Here is a 20,833-nt window from a genome sequence, read left to right on the forward strand (position 1 = left end):
GCCCCTGGGAAAAATAATCACTTCAGATTCCCCACTTGTATAACATGCATACTGATGTACTTTTAAGAGTTTAACACATTTATTGTTGAACACTGATGTGCAAGAGTTCCATGCTATTATAATCATTTAATAAATTGAAGACATATTTCTCTTGCTTCATTGAAAGACACAGAAAAGCTACATGATTTTCTAAATTTGAATGACAAATTTATTATTTTTGTGTTAACAAAATGCTGAAAAGCAATTTTAAGGTCCACTGAAGATTCTTGCTGATAAAATTATACATTACAGCAAGAAGAATGCCTGAAACTTTGAATCTTTAACTTCCTTTAGTTTTGTTACAATGTTCTTTAGTGCTTAGTGCACAAGCAAAAGAAGTGAGATCACAGGGTGAACTACTTCCACTAACACAGTTGGAAGCAATGACAATACCAAACCTGTAAATATCTCAGTACAAAACAAAACAATGGAGAACACTGTAGCTTAGCAGCTTTACACAATGGTCTCATTGGACTAATAATCATTTACAAAATTATACAAATCCTATTACAGCGGGCCACCAATACTGACAGAAATACATCGTCTTCATTTCTTTGTAAAATACTAAGAAAAATTAAAAATTTGTCATTGTGACCTCAGGCCCTACTGACACTGTTTCTACCTGTGACAGCAGTGAGACAAACTAAGATGTCATTAAAACCAAATACAAATAAGGCTTAAAAGCCATTCTAGAGTAGTGAAGAGACAATGTTTACTTTCATATTATAAAAAGGATGCATAGAGAAACGATCACCTAAACTTGTTGACTAGAACTGGAATGGACATTCAGTGGGATGCACTGAAAAATATTGCTACATTCTCATAGTGAGAACTTGATTTTTGAGCCGAGTTCAAAGAGAACAAGTTCAAAAAGAATTTATCCAGAAAGGCATTTCTAATATCAGAAATGTAACATTACTTCGAAAAAACGTTAGTAAGTGCAAAAACCCTAAGATCACACCTTGGAAGAGTACTACAGGAGAATGTTTGTTTATGCAATGGTTGGATCGTAGTTTTTAACTTAGGCAAAGACCGGCAAACTAACAAAATACAAGTGTCAGTTTGAAAATAGATAATTTAGATTTATAGTGCATACACCAATAATTTGATTAGCATATACAGACATTTTGTAAAAATAATGCTATTATATGTCAGTAAAAAGTATTATAAAAAGTTTAGGAGAGCAAAGTAGAATAAAGCTGAATAGAGAACACTGACTTGTTAGTGCAGCAAGTAATCATTACCAGTGGAAAGACATATGGCTATATCAAAACAAAAATCTCACATTTTATTAATTTGGAGAAAATCCCAAATCCCTCATGATTCAGGACTCATTTTTTTTAATTTTTATTAGAATGTTACTTCATTGGAAACATTCTTTGTCATGCATCCTGTATTATGTGAAAGAATTGCTGATACAGGAATTTTCTGTTCTTGGTGCTGCAAATTATCATTGTAATGCTTTTACAGAAAGCCCATAGCGAAACATGCATTCTAATCATTACCTTATGAGACAAGGAATCAAATATTCCCCAGAAAAGTTTCTCAGTTAAATGTAATTCTTCTTCTGCTGCAATTCCATAGCTTCCCATTCCTGAAGGTAGACAATAATACTTCCAGCACTGTTCATAGTGATTTGTCAGAAGCTAGGTGTAAAAAAAAAAAAAAAAAAAAAAAAAAAGTGAAAGTGTGTAAAACATTGATATTTAATAATATAACACACTGGGTAGAATCTGCTTAAACAGTTAAATAAATATTATTATACTTATTTCTTATTAAATATTATACTTATGCCCACCAATACTGTTTATTTCTTTACTTCTAACAGATCTTAAAAAGAGTCTTTTTTTCTTCTTTATCTTTTTGTGGGAGTGGTAGAGCTGTGCTGAAAAAGCATAAAGACTGTTATCTCCAGCTAGATAGATTATTGTGAACTGAGTTTTATGCTGAATGCATGTACACAAAGTACACCATTTACCTTGAGAGGCATTTTACAGTACTCATTGAGTAGTGGTACATCAAAAACTAGCCTTCTCAACAGCTGTTGTAGCATAGAGGGACGTAAGTGGCTGTAATTAAAAAAAAAAAAAAAAAAGAAAAGAAAATGAAAAAGGAAGTTCTTGTTAGTAAAAATTCATACAGTCCAGTGAAAATGAGATACAAATTTAAATGATTTTCCACATTGGTATTCAAATGACTCATGAAAACTATTTTGAGAAACATATCGTGTGCACACAACGAAAAACAAAATGAATAGTTAATACCCTCAGGTGTATAAAAAATCATGAAAAAACAAATACTAGACTCTAAATAAGTTTGAGGAACCTGACTCTATGTCATCTATCTAATGATATAACACAAAGATAAGCAACTTTTGGACTCTCTTATGCAATTAGATAACAGATATGATTGTCCCATATAACATCAGAGGAAAGGGTGTTTTTTTGTTGCTGTTGGGTTTTGTTTGTTTCTCTGTTCAATTTTAAGGATTCTTCAGGGTGGTTTAGATATATAGAGGAGACAATCTAAGCAAAATAAACAGAATATTGCCCTAAAAGAATGGTTTTTGATATGAAACTACAAAGCAGCAAAACACTCGTGACTGAAACTGATCTTGTAAATACATTATGATAACTATTATTAGAAATAAATCTGTACATCTCTACTACTTCAAGGCTCAGTTCATCTTTAGGATCAGTTTTCAGATTTGGAGAATGATAGGTAGTTTATATTTTGGTTTAAGTGTTTCTTTGTTGGCTTCTTTTTCTCTTTTTATTTTCATTTTTTCCTTTTTTTAAAACAAAGAACAAGGTTTCTCAAACCACAAGAAAAAATACAAACATGTCAACACCTTAAATCCCCAACACATACACTGTCAAACTCACCTAAACATTTTTGGTAATACCTAGCATTTTGTTTTTACAAATAACCAGAATTCATTCTGTATCATTGCAAAGCTCATAGCAATGCAACAGCTTGTAGAATGCAGGATAAGTAACAGAAAAATCAGAACGATTTTCTCTTAGGAAAAGAAATCCTGTCATACAGTCAGGTCATTTATTTCATGCAGGAATAAAACTCTCTTCATTCTACATTATACACAATGAAGAAAATTATTAAAACACATATTCTTATTTCCATATACACACAAAAGAAATCAATTTGAACATATGCATCATACATACTGGCAAATAGCAAGCAGGCATTCTTCAATAGTGTCTCGTTGTGCTTTTGTAAGGGAACGTCCTTTGGATAACCTATATATTGTGTGAAGCATGGAGTCAACCAAAGAGGCATGATGCTCTGTTCCAGAAAAGAGGGGAGCACATCTTTTGAGTAATGGAAACACAGCTGAACAAATATATCTATTTAGTGCGAGAGCTGCCTCTGTGGTACTCAGAGAAACCTGTATGAAGTAGAAATTGATTGTTAGTATCATATGGAATAAAAGTTACTAAATATGAAATTATAAAACATAATAATGACATATTCCTGAGGTCCCTTTAGTGGCTGGGTACTAATATAGTATTCACAGTATATACATGAGGACAAAAGCCTTTTTTTTTTTTTAAACTTGAGAAAATCAAGTCATCCCACTTATCCCATTAAAAACTGATTTCTTGCCCCACTGCTCTCTAAACCAATAAAAGCAAAAAAGAAAACAGGCAGCTTATTTCTTTAAACAGGTTATGAAAAATCACAAAGCATTCATCTCACTCAATTTTTCCTACCTGCACATACATGAATTTTCTGTGCAATTGGAAAGCACACATGAAATAAAAGTAATCGTTAGGCTTATTACAGAATATCCCATGTACTTACAGTAATTAAGGTAAGCCTGCATTTAAAGTACAGTACATCATTGCTTTCTGTGGTACTGAATGCTTACAATTAAAACTTAAACACAAAAAATGAATAAAAATATACTGAACTATTACTGCTTGGGTTTACAGTGAGCATATTTTTTAAAGATTTTTTAACTTGAAATTCCATTTATTACACTAATTGAGCCATTAAAGCACCTAATCTGCATAGCAAAATACTTACTGTATCCAGAGAGGCAGAAGCTCTTAAATCTGGTAAAAATCCAACTTCCAATAGGTGAAGGAGGAAGGTTTGGTCCTTAATACCATATACACGGTCCAAGAAGAGTACCATTGGTGCTTTATGATCAGGACAGAAATTTGCAGACATATCTGGCTCATTTACTGTGCCATCTACACAAATATATAATGGCTTTTAATAGAAAATCACTGAATAAACAAGAAACAAGAAGACAATGAAAGACACTATAATTATATTTATTGACTAAAATCAAATTTTCAAAATCATATTTTTGGTTCAGTTTTCTTGCACGCTGAAAAAGAATTCAAGGTAGTTATTAAAAACATATTGCAATTGATTAATCTTTCTGTCTTAAATGAAAACTTAAGAATGAATGGTTAAAGTATTCTATGTGTCTCATTACTATTACAGAGAATATTTGTAAGGTAAAATTAAAGAAACATATTATTACGAATGTTAATATATATAGTAACTGAAGTTTCAGAAGGTTAATAATTTTCATTTCTGTATCATGTAAACTAGACTAGAAAGAATATGTAATGTAAATGTAATACAAGCAAAGACAACAGTAACAGACACTAAATGATAAACCATCTGTAAGGGGGAATAGATAATCCTTGTGAAAAAGAAAGGACAATAGAAGGAGGGGAAGGAGGATAACATTACTTTGGAGTAGAACAAAATGACAAATTGGTAGCTTATAGCCAGTGGAACATGCAGCAACTAACAGGAAAGATGTAGATCATATACCATAAAAACCTCTTCCTCTGTTGCATTTATATTTTACATAAAATTACAGTTTGTAGGGTTATCTTGGAAGTTATGTTGGGAAATAAATCCACCCTGCATAATTACAAGATCACTTCTAGGAAAGAATCAACAGTCACACAACAAGCAAGAATACATGATCAATACCCTTTTTCATCTTGAACTCTGATTTTGTAGTATTTTTAAGTTTCAGAGTGATGAAAGTACAAAGGGAATGAGGTCAAGTTTATGTGTTATACCTAAAGAGATAGTGTCTATAGCAACTGCAGGAGACAAAATACTGGGACAGATGGGCCACTGCAGTGTTCCAGTAAGGTATTTCTTATGTTTTTACGTTCTCTGCTCCACAGGACCAAGTATCTCTTCTCTAGGTCTAATTGATCCATACCTAATTAAAATCTAAAGAACATTTCACACCTGAAAGTTTTGTGTTAACAGCTTTTTACAAAATGTGAACTTATATACTAAAAGTAATGAAGTTACCTTTGTTAACTGTTGACAGCTTTAGCGGTATACTTATAATCCCAACCAAATCTTCAGTTGGCACTAGAGATCGGAGGATTGACCTGATTCGAATAGCTTCACCTTTTCCACTTTGAATAAGCTGTTAGAAAAAATGCACCAATTAAGAAAGTTAATACTGAGTGAAATCTGAAAAAAATAAAATAAATTCAATTAAAAAAAAACAACCTGATATTAGTATGTTTTTTTTGGAAACACTGTAGTGCCTGGAAAAAAAAATCATAGAAATCCAATCTATCACAGCACTATAAAGGAATGCTGATTTTAAGCTTATCCTACTTTTTCATCATTCCTAATTTTGGTATCATAAATGGATAATTTATTGATGCTATAAATTCCTAATAAAACAAACAAACAAACAGCGACATGGCTAAGCTTTCCAAGGATCAATCAGATGAAGTGCTGAAAGCAAAAATTTCTGAAAGACTCAAGTTACTTACAGAACATTCAGTGATAGCTTTTCAGCTTGCCTTTTTATACTATAAACAGATGCAAATCTGTCAGATGTATCTACACATTTTCCTATTATTTTTATGCAGTAAAAATCACAAAAGGAATTAACAATAATGGGGTGACCAACTTGTTTTACCTTCTAGCAGAAATTACATATTCACAATCCGTCTCTCTGAAAACCTCTTCCAGTAATTTTCTTAACATGAAACTAGCAATATACAGCTAGATACAATTTACAGGTAGTAAAGCTAATAGCTTTGGTAATTTTAAGTATGGAGGTTACAAGTCAAATCTCTTGCTTTTTGTTGTACTGAGACACATAAATATGGCACTTTGATCTGGATGCGTGTTACTAAAGCATTTTAAATAGTGACAAGTAAAAGTCACTTTAACACCAAGTTTTATATGTGGCTATTTTACAGGCATTACACATTCAAAAGTGTTATTTCACTTATTTTTCCATGTATTCATGTAGTGTTAATGCCATATTTCAACAGTACACAAGAATGAAGCTCTGCATCACACTGTTATGAAAATTACTTTTGTGGCTTTCTAGAGGACAGTAAAGGGCCAGCTTCAGAAATTTTATTGGCAGTGTAAACGTGTACAACTAGTAGTTCATTTTGGCTTTAATCCTATAGTCATACAAAAATCCCAAATCTTACATAAATAACAGAACACTAGGAATCAAAAGTCAGTGATTCTTTATGAACAGTTGGCAGGGAACACATCTGTATAGATACAGTGAAAAATGTAATAAAGCATACCTCTTGATAGTAGAAAGCCTTTGAATAGAGACTATTTTAGTTAGACACATACAGTTCTGTTTACAAATCTCCCACATTTTCTGAACAAGTGACAGAATGAACTTACATGCATTTCTGGTGCACAGCGTCCAAGTAAATCTATGAGAGCTGAGTAAAATGACATGATTGCATTGCCCATGTGCACAATCTCTTCCTCTTCCTCCTCCTCATCACTAAAAGATAATCAGTAATACCAGTGAGTATTTTTTGCTAATCCAAGCTTATAGGTCCTCTCTGGAGCTAGATCCATGATCCAGAGACTATAAATCAGATACAACCATTTCCTCTTGCTACAGACTACATTTTTTTTTTTAAATCCCTAGAGTTAGGAAACAATTGAACAGTAATAACTACTTCATATCACCCTTCTGTCTTCCTCTTTCACTTTACCATTATCTTAGCTTCATTCTGTAACATACAGAATTATTTGCTTTGTCCTTCAGGCTTCTTCTCTTCTGTAACTCTTATTCTACATTATCATATCTCACAAACTCCACATGACAACTGTTTGTGGGTGTGAATCTCTAATGTTCTGGGTTTGTATAATGACTTACCCAATAGGGTCTATTATCGATATACCTCTGGTGAGATTAAACCAGCTATTAAATCATCATTTTCCAAACATGCATTCACGTTTACTTACCCTTCTCTCTTATATCCTTGTGAGGGAAGGTCACGAGAAGGATTCTCTGAGATTCTGATAGCTTCTTGCATAGCTGCCAGTAAACCATTTCCTCCTTCTCCTCTAAGGTCTGGTCCAAAGCACTCTGGTCGTCGAATAAGGAGCTTGACAACAACACTTGCATTTTCTTCAACACTTTCACCTGAAGACCAAAATAAAGTCGTAGCATAATACATATTTTCTCCTGAAAGGTATCCTTTAGTCAGAAGGAGACTATTTTCCTCTGAATTTTACAAAATATAAAATAAATCTTCAATCTTATTTCTAAAAGCAAAGAACTATCATTTTGGCAGCATGAGATGTGCTTTACCAAAGGATACCTAGGTTTAAAAGTGACAGTATACACATGCCTCGCCAAAGTTTTACTACACTCAGTCTAGAAGGTTCACTTCAGAAGGTTAATTTACTTTTTGTGCCAAAGACTACTTCCTCCTAGAGTTAAATATTGTGATAGGTTCTTTTGCACAAAATGGACTAGAAAGTAACCCAAACATATAATACCGACAAGTGAGAATGCCACTGAAAGTGGCAGTTTTCTACTCCTGGGCAACCTGTACAAATGATAATGAGACATAGTTTTTGATGGACTCCATTTACAGACAGGTCTATTTTGAATAAATTCATTCATGGCTTTAGGAAATATCTTGTAAGCAGCGCTCCTGACACACAGACAGAGAAATGTACTTCTTACTGAAGTTCATGATACCACACACATTGAATAAAATTCACTTTAGCTTCTTGTATAAAGGGTGACTGCAGGCAATAATCCAGCAATTGGACAGGTGAAGGGAAGGTGTGGGGGGGTGTTGACCCCAGCCAACAACCACCCAGCCTCTTGTTCCCTCCCATCCCCTTCAGAAGAAGGAGAAGCCAGAAGGAAGGTGAGACAACTCATGGGTTGAGATAACAGTTTAGCAGAAAAGCAAAAGCTGTGCATGCAAGCAAAGCAAAAAGATGAATTTATTCACCACTTCACATAGGCGGTGAAGCGTGGCATAAAATATTTAGCCAGTTCCTGGAAAGCAGGGCCCCAGAACACATAATGGTTGTATGGGAAGACAAACACAATGACCATGAACGTCTCCCTTGCCCTAATCCTTTCCCTGAGCTTTTATTGTTGAGCACTATGTCATATGATATGGAATTATCTGTTTGGGTCAGCTCTCATGGCTATGTGCCCACTGCTAACTTCTAGCCCAGCCTGAGTGTACTCGCTGGGGGCAACGAAGGGGACAGAGTGGGAAAAAATCGAGAAAGCCATCACACTGTGCAAATAGTGTTCAGCAATAGCCAGAATATGTGTAATTTATCAACAGTGTTTCAGCACTTTACGGACTCCTACGAAGAAAGTTAACTCCATTCCAGCCAGACCTAGCACAGGACAAGAATTGTTTGATTTTAAGTGGGCCAGCTAAAACAAAAAAATGTTGCTTAACATTCTGGATTTGGTGCTTCATCAGTGGAACACTCATCTTAGAGTTGAATCTTCTCAGTATAACTAAAGAATAACAACTCATATTTAGATGAAATCTATCTAGGGGTAAAATCTCCTGATTTGTTCTTCTGCATCCTTACATGTTGGTTAAATACTCTTCTTGTTGTTTAAAGCCTGAAATTGAATACTTCATCTTCTCTATACACAAAAAACACATTCAAATAAACTTTGTGTGGAAAAACGTATGTATAGTTCAAAAGGGAAGAAAGTAGGTTATCTGTTATATAAATTCAGGAAAGGCACATAGGTTGTGACCCAGTAAAAAAAAAAAAAGCTCAGCTCATGGTTGAATGCAAACATTCAGAAAATTCACAGTGCACACCTTATAATCTGTGGGATGATATGAGATTAATGGGACATATAGGAAGAAAACACAGGAAAGGAAAGAGTTCAGTCACTGAACTTGTGATGTCAGTAGCTTTATCCCACAGATCATCAGTATCAGTATTTTACTTACAAGCTACAGTAATATCCCAGCACATAAACTTTAGTATCCAGTTTATACTGAATTGAATTTTGTATCCTGAACACACACTAAAAAATGGGATTAGAAACTGTGTTTTTTAGCAATGAATAAAAGGGCCGTCAGGAAGTCAAAGGCTTTGATATGGTCCCTCACCACATTCTTCTCTCTAAATTGGAGAGGTATGGATTTGAAGGATGGACTGTTAGGTGGATAAAGAATTGGTTGGCTGGTCGCAGCCAAAGGGTTATGTTCAATGGTTCTATGTCTGGGTGGAGGCCAATCACAAGTGGTGTCCCTTAGGGGTCGGTCTTGGGTCTGGTGCTCTTCAGCATCTTTATCAACGACACAGATGACAGAATCCTCAGCAAGTTTGCAGATGACACCAAGATGAGCAGTACAGTCGATACAATAGAGAGAAGTGGTGCCATCCAGAGGGACCTGAACAGACTGGAGAAGTGGGCCAATGAGAACCTAATGAGGTTCAACAAGGCCAAGTGCAAGGTGTTGCACTTGGGCTGGGGCAATCCCAGGTATTTATATAGACTGGGAGAATAAGAACTTGAGAGCAGCCCTGCAGAGAAGGACTTGGGGGTCCTAATGGATGAGAAGCTGGATGTGAGCCAGCAGTCCATGCTTGCAGCCCGGAAGGCCAGCTATGTCCTGGGTTGCATTAAAATAGGGGTGGGCAGCAGGGAGAGGGAGGTGATTGTCCCCCTCTACTCTGCTCTTGTAAGACCCCACCTGGAATACTGCATGTAGGCCTGGGGCCACCAGCACAAAAAGGATGTGGAGCTCTTCAAACGGGTCCAGAGGAGGGCCACTATGGTGATCAGAGGGCTGGAGCACCCCTGCTATGAAGAAAGGTTGAGGGAACTGGGCTTGTTTAGCTTGGAGAAGAGAAGGCTCCGGGAAGACCTCATTGCAGCCTTCCAGTACTTAAAGGGAGTGTATAAACAGGAGGGGGAATGCCTGTTTACATGTGTTGGTAGTGATAGGACAAGAGGGAATGGTTTTAAACTAATGCAGGGGAGATTTAGGTAGATATTAGGAGAAAGGTTTTCATTCAGAGGGTGGTGAGGCACTGAACAGGTTGCCCAGAGAGGTGTGGATGCCCCATCCATGGAGGCATTCAAGGCCAGGCTGGATGTGGCTCTGGGCAGCCTGCTCTAGTGGTTGGCAACCTTGCCCAGAGCAGGGAGGTTGAAACTAGATGATATTTAAGGTACTTTTCAACCCAGGCCATTCTGTGATTCTATGAAGTCAGAGTCAAAGGAAGGTAGGTGAGATAACTGGGATGAGGAGGTTTTGGAAGGAGCAGCTAAGCACTTCAAATATTTCAGTTTTGTAATTTCCCCACTTAAAACACAGGTATGATCTTGAATGAACACAACTCCTGACTTTGCACAGATCTTGTTTTTTACTAGATGCTTTAGAACCTGATACCTCAGAAAACTACATAAGCCAGTGCTCTATTGGAAAATTGCCTTTTGTAATGCAAAGTAGCTTAATTACAAACCTCTAATTCTCCCGGTGGCTTAGTGGCCAAGAAAGTTCTAAAATCAGAGCAAACTGGTTTTGTTTTCAGATATATCACGGTCTGACCTAAAATACTGCAATTTACTCTATACACAGTTTACTTATTGATAGAATTCCTAACTTCATTTGCTACCTTAATAAGATACTCAAATCAATAATAAAAATTGCAAAAGGAATAACAAAAAAGTAACTATAACTTTGAAGATTCAAAAAAAATAAATTAATAAACAGCATATAATAATTACCTGTTGTTTGCGATGAGAATGGTATGCGTTATCCTCTCTTCATCCGTTAACACATTCATATGTACAGGAAAGTAATTTTAAGAAACCCTTTTCATAGAATGTCAAGAAATTATACTTACTGTTAACAAAAACTGCAAATCTTAAGAATGACAGGTAACGTTCACCCTCTATTGGATTCCATCCAATGTCTGGATATCCTTTAGCTAGCAATACTGGACAACTCTGCAGGCCACAACCAGCCAAATAAGTAACAACCTACAATACAGAAGCAATTATTTATTCATGTATGTGGAAACAGATTTATAAAAATACTGCCGATGCATGATTTTTTTTAAAATAACATGGTTTTAATATGCGGTGTTTCATCTGAGAAACTACCAACACAGCTCAATATTGCATCAGTCAGTTTCTAGTTCTTGCTTTTGATAATGACAAAAAAGCCAAACACTTTATTTCTGAAACTACCAAACTATATCATGACACAGCAACAGAACAACATGAAAAAGGTTTAATTTGGAAAGTAAAAAGTGAAATAAAATACTAAGGAATTAAATATTCAGATCTTTTTTCCACTTTTTAAACAACAGTTAAAAATACTAACAACTTCAAAATCACATAAATAGCTATGTATGAATAATTTGCTAAAACAGCAAAGTAAATGTTGCATCGGAAGCTTACCTACTGTAAATCCAATTCTAGTAGATATGCAAATAATTAAAATTTTCAGGAGATTGCTCAATATCAGTTAAGTGTCTGGAGAACCATAAAGATTAAAATTTTTGGTAATACACAAATACCCGATATAGCATTTCTTATCAAGAAGAATATCTTTAAGCATGACAAATCACTGAGAAATTACAAATTGAGCATGATTTTAGTCCTCAAATAGGTTTTGAAATAGGTAATTCACTGACTTGCCTAACATTACTTTCCTTGAAAATATGGTCAATGCTGGTGCTCCAGTCACTAACAGTGTATCCTGGGGTCAATACTGTTAATATTTCATTAACAATAGAATGGAGGGCACCTTTAGCAAGTTTGCAAATGATAAAAAACCTGGGAATTGCTCTCAATGTTATCTTTATCAAATTAGCATATTCCTGTGCTCTCACACCCTTTCTATTCATATTCCTGTCCCGATCTTCTCTGAGCTATCCCCATCATATGTCCATTTATTTCCATTTTCTAACCTTTGCCTCTCCCAATGTATATGCTGAATACAGACACCACCACAACCATTCTTCACCCACTTCTACCCTCATCTATCCCCATACTCCACAAAGGCTTTACCTCTGCCAAACTATCATATTAAACTCTGCCTTCTGGCTTCTGTTTCCCACTGCTGTGTTAGAACATATCCCTTCCCTTCCCTGCATTCCTTTTCTTCTGACTTTGTATCCACCTTCCATCTACTGTTTTGTTCTCCTTCCCAGGTATACAGAGAACTTTATGCAAGTTTTTGTATCTTTTTACCCACTATTCCTACTTCATCCCTCTTCTCCTTAAATTTCCCTTTATTCCTAACCGCTGTGAATGGTTAGGAATACTACCTGAATCCTGGATTCAATTTACTGCTGCAGCTAAACCAAATATCCTATTCCAACTTCCTTTCTTTGTGTATCAAACCTACTATTTTACTTCTGTTTTCCCCATCAATGTCTTTGATTTATTTAAGCCATAAGACTTTTCTTCACCTTCTCCTCTTACTTCACCTGAATTTGCTCTTCCCCAGACAATGTTTCCTGACATGTCTTTTTCCTGTTTCATGCCTTTTTTATTGTTATTCTTTCTAGCTGATAATAATAGTGAAAGGATACAGAAGACAGGAAAACACCTTCTTGTTCTCTCTTGCTGTGATTCCCACCAAGTATAAATCCAAAGCAGGGTATAGAGCCAAGGAAAATACTGCTCAGTAAACCTCATCCTAAGACAGCACATTCCTAGAGCAACTATTTCTTAAAAGATCATATTCAAAATTACTGTGATCAGACTTGCCCTTTTCCCTTCTACTACAAGTACACTGTTGAATAAGTAGGTTAGAGTGATCACTTACTTTATCCAGATCTGGCTCTTCCAGTGCTAGTGCAAGCTCATTGTTGTCCATTACGGAGGCTGCTGCAACATCTAGTGGTGTTGAACCTCTCATTGAAGGAAATGCTGCAGAAGAATGTTAATGTACAAAAATTAAATTCAGTTTGCAGTAACCACAGTCATGCAGCAGATGGCAGCAATCACAATAGAATCTAAACATATTAACAGTGTGTTGTAAGGCTGTTCTTCAATCAAGAACATGGTTAACTTTCAAATAATGTTAAAATAAATGCTGAAATTCTTTTCTGTCTTGGCATCCATATCCACAAACATAAAGAACTATGCTTCTTTTAAATGCAGATAAAGAAATCAGTATTAACAACATAGAGAACTAGAAAAAATATATACATCTATTTATCTAGCAGAGCAACATTCCAGCTATATAACTCTAAGAAATTGTACAACCATACCAATTCAAGACTTATAATATGCCTATATTCAGCTAAAATATCCACTGTCAAACTTCAGCGTTGCCTGTTTTCATTCTTTCATTCTTATTCCATTTTCTGTGTTTTATATGGGCAAATGTAGGGATGGAAATAGCAATCATGAAGAGCTAAAACACTGTGAAATCACAAGCTATCTTGTCTTGATATACCTTATTGATATAGGCCATCTACCTAGCCAAGAGAAATTTTCTTGAGCTACAAAATCTAGTACATCCACATTTTAAAATCAAACACCCATTCCAAAGGAAAAATATGAAATTCACATCAGTGATTTAGACATTTAGAGGGAAGGGAAACAACAACAAAAAATGAAAAGTAACTTGTATGGATGCCCAGATGAAACTGACCCTTTCCAGAGGGTTAAATTAATCTTAGATTTCCAATTGCAATTATATTGGATGGAAAAAAATGTCAAACAGCATGGATTTCATCCTAAATCTTTCAAGATATTTTAAAAAACATATTAAACTACTCTGTTTCAAATATAATTAACAGACATATAAAGATGAAAGAAAAATGTGAAAATGTAAGAGAGGCTTCAGCACACGGTTCAACTTGCTATACAAATTAGATGACAGACTTGTGTTAGCACATTCCCTTCTTTGTCTTGGTTTTAACTGTTACAGCTACATGACATACCCAGCCCAACGCTGCTGTTTTCCAGTAAGTAACTAAGATGCTCAAACATGGCTTTTTGGTTTTGGCGACTAATTCGACAGAAGTAGCACAGGAATCGACAACAGCTTGCCACCATCTTAGGAAAAGCGATCTGCTGAAGAAGAAAGTTGACAAACCAGTGAAATATGTTAATTACCAATCTGTTCCAGTTCGTCTTCCTGCATCCCTAATAAGGAAAGTATAGTGAAGTTACCAAGGTGACAAGCAGTTGATGGTTGCTCTTGTTCTAATTTAAGAAAGGACCTGCATTTCCTTTTAACTTTTGCGTTCATTAGGCCATTGGGTTTAAAATGTTGAAAAATCATTTTACAGGGGACTCTAGGGGACATAATGAAGAAAAACTGAGAGCTATTTCTCAACTCTCAAACAAAGCAATCTGCAGACTTGCAAATGTGGTTATACATAAACAACATTATGGTAACAAGCTCAACCAAAAAATATTAGGTCACAGCAGAATAAGGACATTAGTTTATCCAAACATATTCATTACAATAAGAATACGCGGTCTTTTAAAAAAGGTTTCTACAAGACTTCTACATTCCTCAATGCATACGCCTAATAACATACATTAATATTTTATTTTTGCTGTGCAATTTTTTTTAAAGACATTTTCCATGCTGTGCATTACACTCAAAGGATTTCTCTTCTGAAAATAAAATAATTTAATCTGTAGCATACCCAAATGAACATTTCACAAAACGCAATTAGTCATAACATCTTCTGACATGAAAAACTTATGCCAGTTTCACATTTTACTGAAAGGAGATGAAAGAACAAGATCAAAAATCTTAGGAGAGACTTTTGATGTTTCTTTTAAGGTTATCCTATCAGATGTATTACATTTACCATTATATGGCATTTAAAGTGTCAAGCACCATTGCAAATCTGCATCCTAAGGATGCACAGAAAATTAGGCAGAAAATTAATGACCACCCAGGAGAATTCTTTTTGAAATAATCTGACCAGCACTCATCAGGCAAAAATAGGAATGTATTATATATACATATATACACACACACACTCTGTAATATTCTATAAAATTCTAGAATGTAATATAAAATTATAGAATGTAACATTCTATAAAATTCTATATTATGTGAGATTCAACGTGATATTCAAGCACTTTAATCAAAATACCATGTTTTTTCTTCCTCTGACATCCTGCCTCCTTCACTTCATACCTTGCAACTACAAATAACATTACTTATATTACTTATACAAAGTATAATAAATATTGCCTCCTTTACAAAACAACTCTAATTCATACTAATGCAGCCTTTTCAACTGAGACAACAGCTTTGTGGGGAAAAAAATGATTATGTTAATTAAAAGTTATATGATAATGTATTATCTATTCAAGACATCAGGTGCATTTCCTAACTTCCATAGACTTGAGTTGATTAACCATAGTTTGATACAGGGTTTTTTTTGTTTGTTTGTTTGTTTTTGTGCAGCTAACTTTTAAATTTTAGTCATGAAGGTGCTACTATGTAAAAGTAGCAATAGACATGATTTCTGTTTTTAAATGTATGACAGAAGAAAATGAATGGAAAACATTCGTTCATTCCTGAAAACATTCAGTAAAGCTTCCACTCCCATAATTTAAAGGGATTTTAAACTAAGCAGAATGTGTGACATAACCTTGTTTACAAAATTACAGTAAGAGCCACAATGTCAAAAAACAGTCATTTTAGAAATTCTTTATTATTAACAGGTATTGATACAAAAATGAAATTTGAAAATTCCCAAACCAGTAAGAAGTAATTTTGAAGTAAAAAGTTTTCATTTTGAGAGTCAAAAAGGGCATTGCTTTTTGAAAGATAACTAACAATAGAGTTGTGAGAAACTCAACTGAGAGCACAAAGAGCAACGTCTTAATGTCTGATGCCACCACTATTCCTTAACTGTACATAAGCAAGTCATTGGAAAAAAGCCTGCAGAATTTCAACTGAGTATATAAAACCAGAACTGACCAAGGTATGCACACTATTTCTGGCCCTACTCCTTTCTTCTTAAGGACACCTTACCTGGGTGTAAAAAGTAAAAAATCCCCAGCATACAGAGGCATATACCTATTCCAGTTTAATGACTACCTGTTCCTAAGTGAACAACCTTTCAAGTGAGACTTCTATACATGCTTAGAAGATAAGCATGCCAGCAGGAGATCAACAGACAGCATATGGCAATCATTTTAAAAAGCAGTGTTCTCCCTGCGAGGTTCGTATGGAAGATATTTCACATTTGGAACTCAGAAACATTTCTCTGCCTGTACAGTTCCTTGTCCAATGGTTTGCTCTGTGTAATCTCCCCATCGCAATATCTAAAATCTGTGTTAATGGTGTGCAAAACTCCATTAATAAGCCTTGCTGTGTTATTTCATAATATGACTATAACCCTCCATTTCCATTAAAAAAAAAAAAGGGTTCTGAATGGTGGGCATATACAAGTTTCCACTCTTAAGGAGAAAATGAGGCACCGTGAGACTGGAATAGATCAAATTCTAAACACACCCTATTTCATATTCATATTTCTTGATACGATTTCTATTCCTGTGCCAAGCCCAGTTCAATGAGTGAAGTTTTGGATTCCCCACACAATTTATAGAGATAGGGATATAAAATAGGATATTTTGGGTGGCCAGACTCATTAAATGATACCAGGTTAACAACTAATTTTCTAGGTCTACATTCCTCATGAAAAATATCACGGTAACTTCTATGATGTATTTTTGTGTTATAAAAATTATCTGTGATAACATTCTTTAGTAGAAACAGAAGGAACAGTGGTTTATTTTTTGTTTGTTTGGTTGGTTGATTTTATCGCTTCGGAATTTATGTACAAATTGTAGCAAAAACAGAAGGTTGCGACACCTATAAATTACATAAGTATTTATCAGGTTATAAATAATTGTAGTATGCCTGGCCGTACAAAAGAAAAAAAAAAGGTAAGCAGTATTCGGAGAAGAGGAGACCCCTGTTTTGGGGAGGGTGGCATTAGCATTAAAACATCAGGCATAAGCAAGGAGAAGATAAGCCCAATTCATTTCTAACTTTCCTTGGGTAGCTGGAGGAATGTTCAGTTATGCTTCTCAAAATATTTATGCCATTCTACCTTTAAAATAACATACAGGTATTCAAACATAACACTAAGAAAAGACAAAACACGATTTTGCAGGAAAATTACAGCTCAAGTATTTGAATTTGAGCATTCAAAATAAAGTTGCTGTAAATTAATTTATTATACAGTTTATTGTTAACAACACTTTATCTAAGATGAAGAGGACTATTTTCCTAGCAGAGCTAAGCCTCTCATATACGCACATAACATGTATATTTAATTTAAAACTTAAAAAAACCACAAACTTTTAAGGAACAATTCAAAGACAAAATACCTCTTACCTCTCTCTCACTTTTTAAAAATAAGTCCTAGAATGACAGTCCCTCTACTACTGTAAGAACTGTTCAATTTTTAACATTAATCAATATTTTGAAAGGTACAAGCAAAATCTTATATATACGGAGATCTATTTATCTTAGCTTTCTCTAACATATTTTTTACACTTTTCCAAAGGTACAAGATGCAAAACTAATAATAAAATTACAGTGAAATTACCTGAGACTTATCTCCTCCAAGCACATTCACCATCACATCCATAACTGTCTCATGCATGCCCAAGACTCTCATTAAGTTAGGATGCTGATAAAACACCTTGTTGTTCATTATATCCCTGAAGTAGGAGAAAAGGCAACATTTTCAAGAAATACTATTTTCATCTATTAGAGATTTCAGACATATGCATTCATTGTCACAATATGATTTTAAATTCTCAGATTTCAGTGTAACACAAAAACATCTGACAAATAAATGCTTCACATTTAAACATGCTGTCATTCCTCTAATTGTCATGAATTCTATGTAACAAGAACCTAAACACTATTATTTCAAAATGACATTTTTCTTCATTTTTAAATTGCTCTTACCATCTGTTCTCTTTAAAGAAAAAATACTGTGTTAAGATCTAAGTGTAAAAGAATATATTCAATTACGTTGTAAGCAGAGAATGGGGATCAATAAATCTAAATCTAATTTCATCTCTGCAGAAACACCACAATTAATTTTATCAGTTCATAAAGTAGAAGATACTAAAGCGACTTAATTTTAAAGGATATTAAATGTTTTTCATTGATATTTCCAAAATTAGAACTATCTAGAAGAGTATTTAACATGGCATAATGTCCTCTTAAATAACAGGAATATTTTACAATTTTCACTCTGCCCACCTTTCAACATATTCTGGAACCTCTATATTGGTTTCACAATCCAGAACACAGTTTATGTGTTTTCATAGGGGATACAAGGATTTCTAAAATTTCTAAAATTTACCCTTTATCCCTCCTAGAATTCTCACCAATTTCACTAACTCAGCATTGAGAACAAATTATTCAATACTGTCCCATACTAATTAATAAACTGTTTTTACAAATTGCTCAACTTGCTGAAGAGACTCTTGTTTGTGATTTTTACAGCAAAGTAGCAAGTTCCTTACAACCACTGTAAAGGAAAGAAACTGTTCAATGTTCTCGATGAAGGACAAACAAACATAGGTCTCAGGTAATCTTACAACTAGGTACTTTTTCTCTTTTAAATATATCATTTAAGTTTAAAATTATTATTTATTTATTTTTTTACTTCCAAAATTAATTGGCCTAATCCTGCAATTACAATTACTCACAAGGAGTAATAAAACATGCAGGCGTGTACAAAACTACTGGCACATAACAAAGGTAATCTCATAACATAATCTGGTATCAACAGGGATTACACAAAGTCAATGTTTATAATTCTAACATTATAAAGAATAATATAAGCAGTCTTGTACAAATTCTTTAAGTTATCATTGATATCACATAATAAATACTAACCAGCTTGAAATCTTTCAGATCACAACAAAGCTTTGCTGGTTCTACCTAGCTACTCGTACAAACTTGTCACTTAGAAAGATAGCAGCAAGTCTATTCACATATGCATGCAACATTAATGTCAGCTTTAAATTTGGGAAGGGTGTGGTATTGACAGCAATACAGATGTAAATCATCTATGCTAAAACATGTATATTTACAAAGCTTCAGCAAAACATCTGAAAAATAATCATTAGGCTTCAGTGTTGTAAAAATAATACCGTTTCTTTAGGTAAAAAAACCACCTTAGTTCACAGGAAGAAAAAAAAAAAAAAAAGACATAATACTCATAGAGAGATCAATTGGAGCCACACTGGAAATTTCCACCAAAAATTGAAATATTTAATACACATCTGCATTTCAGTACTGTACTAATTTTCATTTAGGATATTAAGTAGAAGGATTTACTAATATAACAGAAAGAATTACTCAAAAATAAAATGATATTAATTCCATACCCTAATCCATTAATCATTAGCAATTCCTCCTCTTTTCCCATTCTGACACTGAGAAGTGAGCGAATCTGGCCCAGTGCAGCAAGCAGATTAATTGTATCCTTCACAGAGACAGCACTAATGGTGTATGCTTTCCTCAGAGCTTGAAGTAGCTCACCAATGCTGTCATATTGCCTACGAAGGAGGGTATACATAATCCGAACTAATTCTGGATCTTGAATCTGATCTTCCTGAGACCAGCGTACCATAGTCTGGGATATGAGTTCCTTCAGTGTAGCTAAAAGAATAAAATACAGAAAATGTTACTAGACTTTACAACCACAAAAAAAGTCAAAAACATGTATTACAGTAAAATAGCAGACAAGGCAAAAGAAAACAGTTGTAAGAAAGCAAAAGAACATTAGCAGACAGAACAGAATTTTCAACTGGAAAAATAATTCTTGGATCTTTCAAGGTAAGTGTGATGTTCCTGAGAGATGGAAAACAATAAATTTCTACTTATTGTTCAAGTAAATTCAATTCAGCATTGTTAGCAATGAAAACTTCTTGGCTCAGTAGGACCCTGAGAATGATCCTTGTGAGTGAAATACTAAATATAACGTTTTAATTTGCCCTTCATTTCTACATTAAAATTTATAAAATAGAAGTAATTGCAGAGCTTTTTCTAATGCAAAAACCTTTTCATTAGGAATGACTTTAATGTAATTTTAAAATGTCAAAGAAACATCATATTTTTGATGAATATAAATTTAAGTTTGGAATACAGAAATTAATCTTTAAGTTTTCAGTTTATTGAAGAGTTTATCTAGTTTATTGAGAGTTTATCAGCTGGCAAGTATGATTCCAATTATACCAGAAATATTTACGAATGTGGGCTGAGCTTGCTAATTATTTTTGCTAGAGGGGATTAAAAGGTCTGTTCTAAACTTAAAAAAACTACCAGAAAGGAGGATGAATCACAGAATCACAGAATTTCTAGGTTGGAAGAGACCTCAAGATCATCGAGTCCAACCTCTAACCTAACACTAACAGTCCCCACTAAACCATATCCCTAAGCTCTACATCTAAACGTCTTTTGAAGACTTCCAGGGATGGTGACTCCACCACCTCCCTGGGCAGCCTGTT

The 20,833-nt window shown here is 34.4% G+C and overlaps 1 protein-coding gene across 13 annotated transcripts in view; it reads right to left on the reverse strand.

The window, feature by feature from the left end:
- RYR3 (ryanodine receptor 3) overlaps positions 1 to 20,833 on the reverse strand; it is a 219,585-nt gene that overhangs the window by 77,372 nt on the left and 121,380 nt on the right. For 9 of the 13 annotated variants that reach the window (XM_072038897.1, XM_072038901.1, XM_072038903.1 and 6 more), the window contains exons 39-50: positions 19,712 to 19,985; positions 17,908 to 18,022; positions 14,257 to 14,389; positions 13,131 to 13,234; positions 11,197 to 11,332; positions 7,297 to 7,477; positions 6,721 to 6,826; positions 5,356 to 5,476; positions 4,087 to 4,256; positions 3,225 to 3,445; positions 2,018 to 2,108; positions 1,545 to 1,685 (exon numbers count right to left, since the gene is read on the reverse strand). In XM_072038897.1, coding sequence (XP_071894998.1) covers positions 1,545 to 1,685; positions 2,018 to 2,108; positions 3,225 to 3,445; positions 4,087 to 4,256; positions 5,356 to 5,476; positions 6,721 to 6,826; positions 7,297 to 7,477; positions 11,197 to 11,332; positions 13,131 to 13,234; positions 14,257 to 14,389; positions 17,908 to 18,022; positions 19,712 to 19,985 — 1,793 coding nt within the window. The remainder of the gene's footprint in view (positions 1 to 1,544; positions 1,686 to 2,017; positions 2,109 to 3,224; positions 3,446 to 4,086; positions 4,257 to 5,355; positions 5,477 to 6,720; positions 6,827 to 7,296; positions 7,478 to 11,196; positions 11,333 to 13,130; positions 13,235 to 14,256; positions 14,390 to 17,907; positions 18,023 to 19,711; positions 19,986 to 20,833) is intronic. The other 4 variants (XM_072038900.1, XM_072038899.1, XM_027458847.3 and 1 more) reach the window with 1 other exon arrangement.

The sequence above is a fragment of the Anas platyrhynchos genome, chromosome 5 (assembly GCF_047663525.1).
Source record: "Anas platyrhynchos isolate ZD024472 breed Pekin duck chromosome 5, IASCAAS_PekinDuck_T2T, whole genome shotgun sequence".
Classification (NCBI taxonomy): Eukaryota; Metazoa; Chordata; class Aves; order Anseriformes; family Anatidae; genus Anas; species Anas platyrhynchos.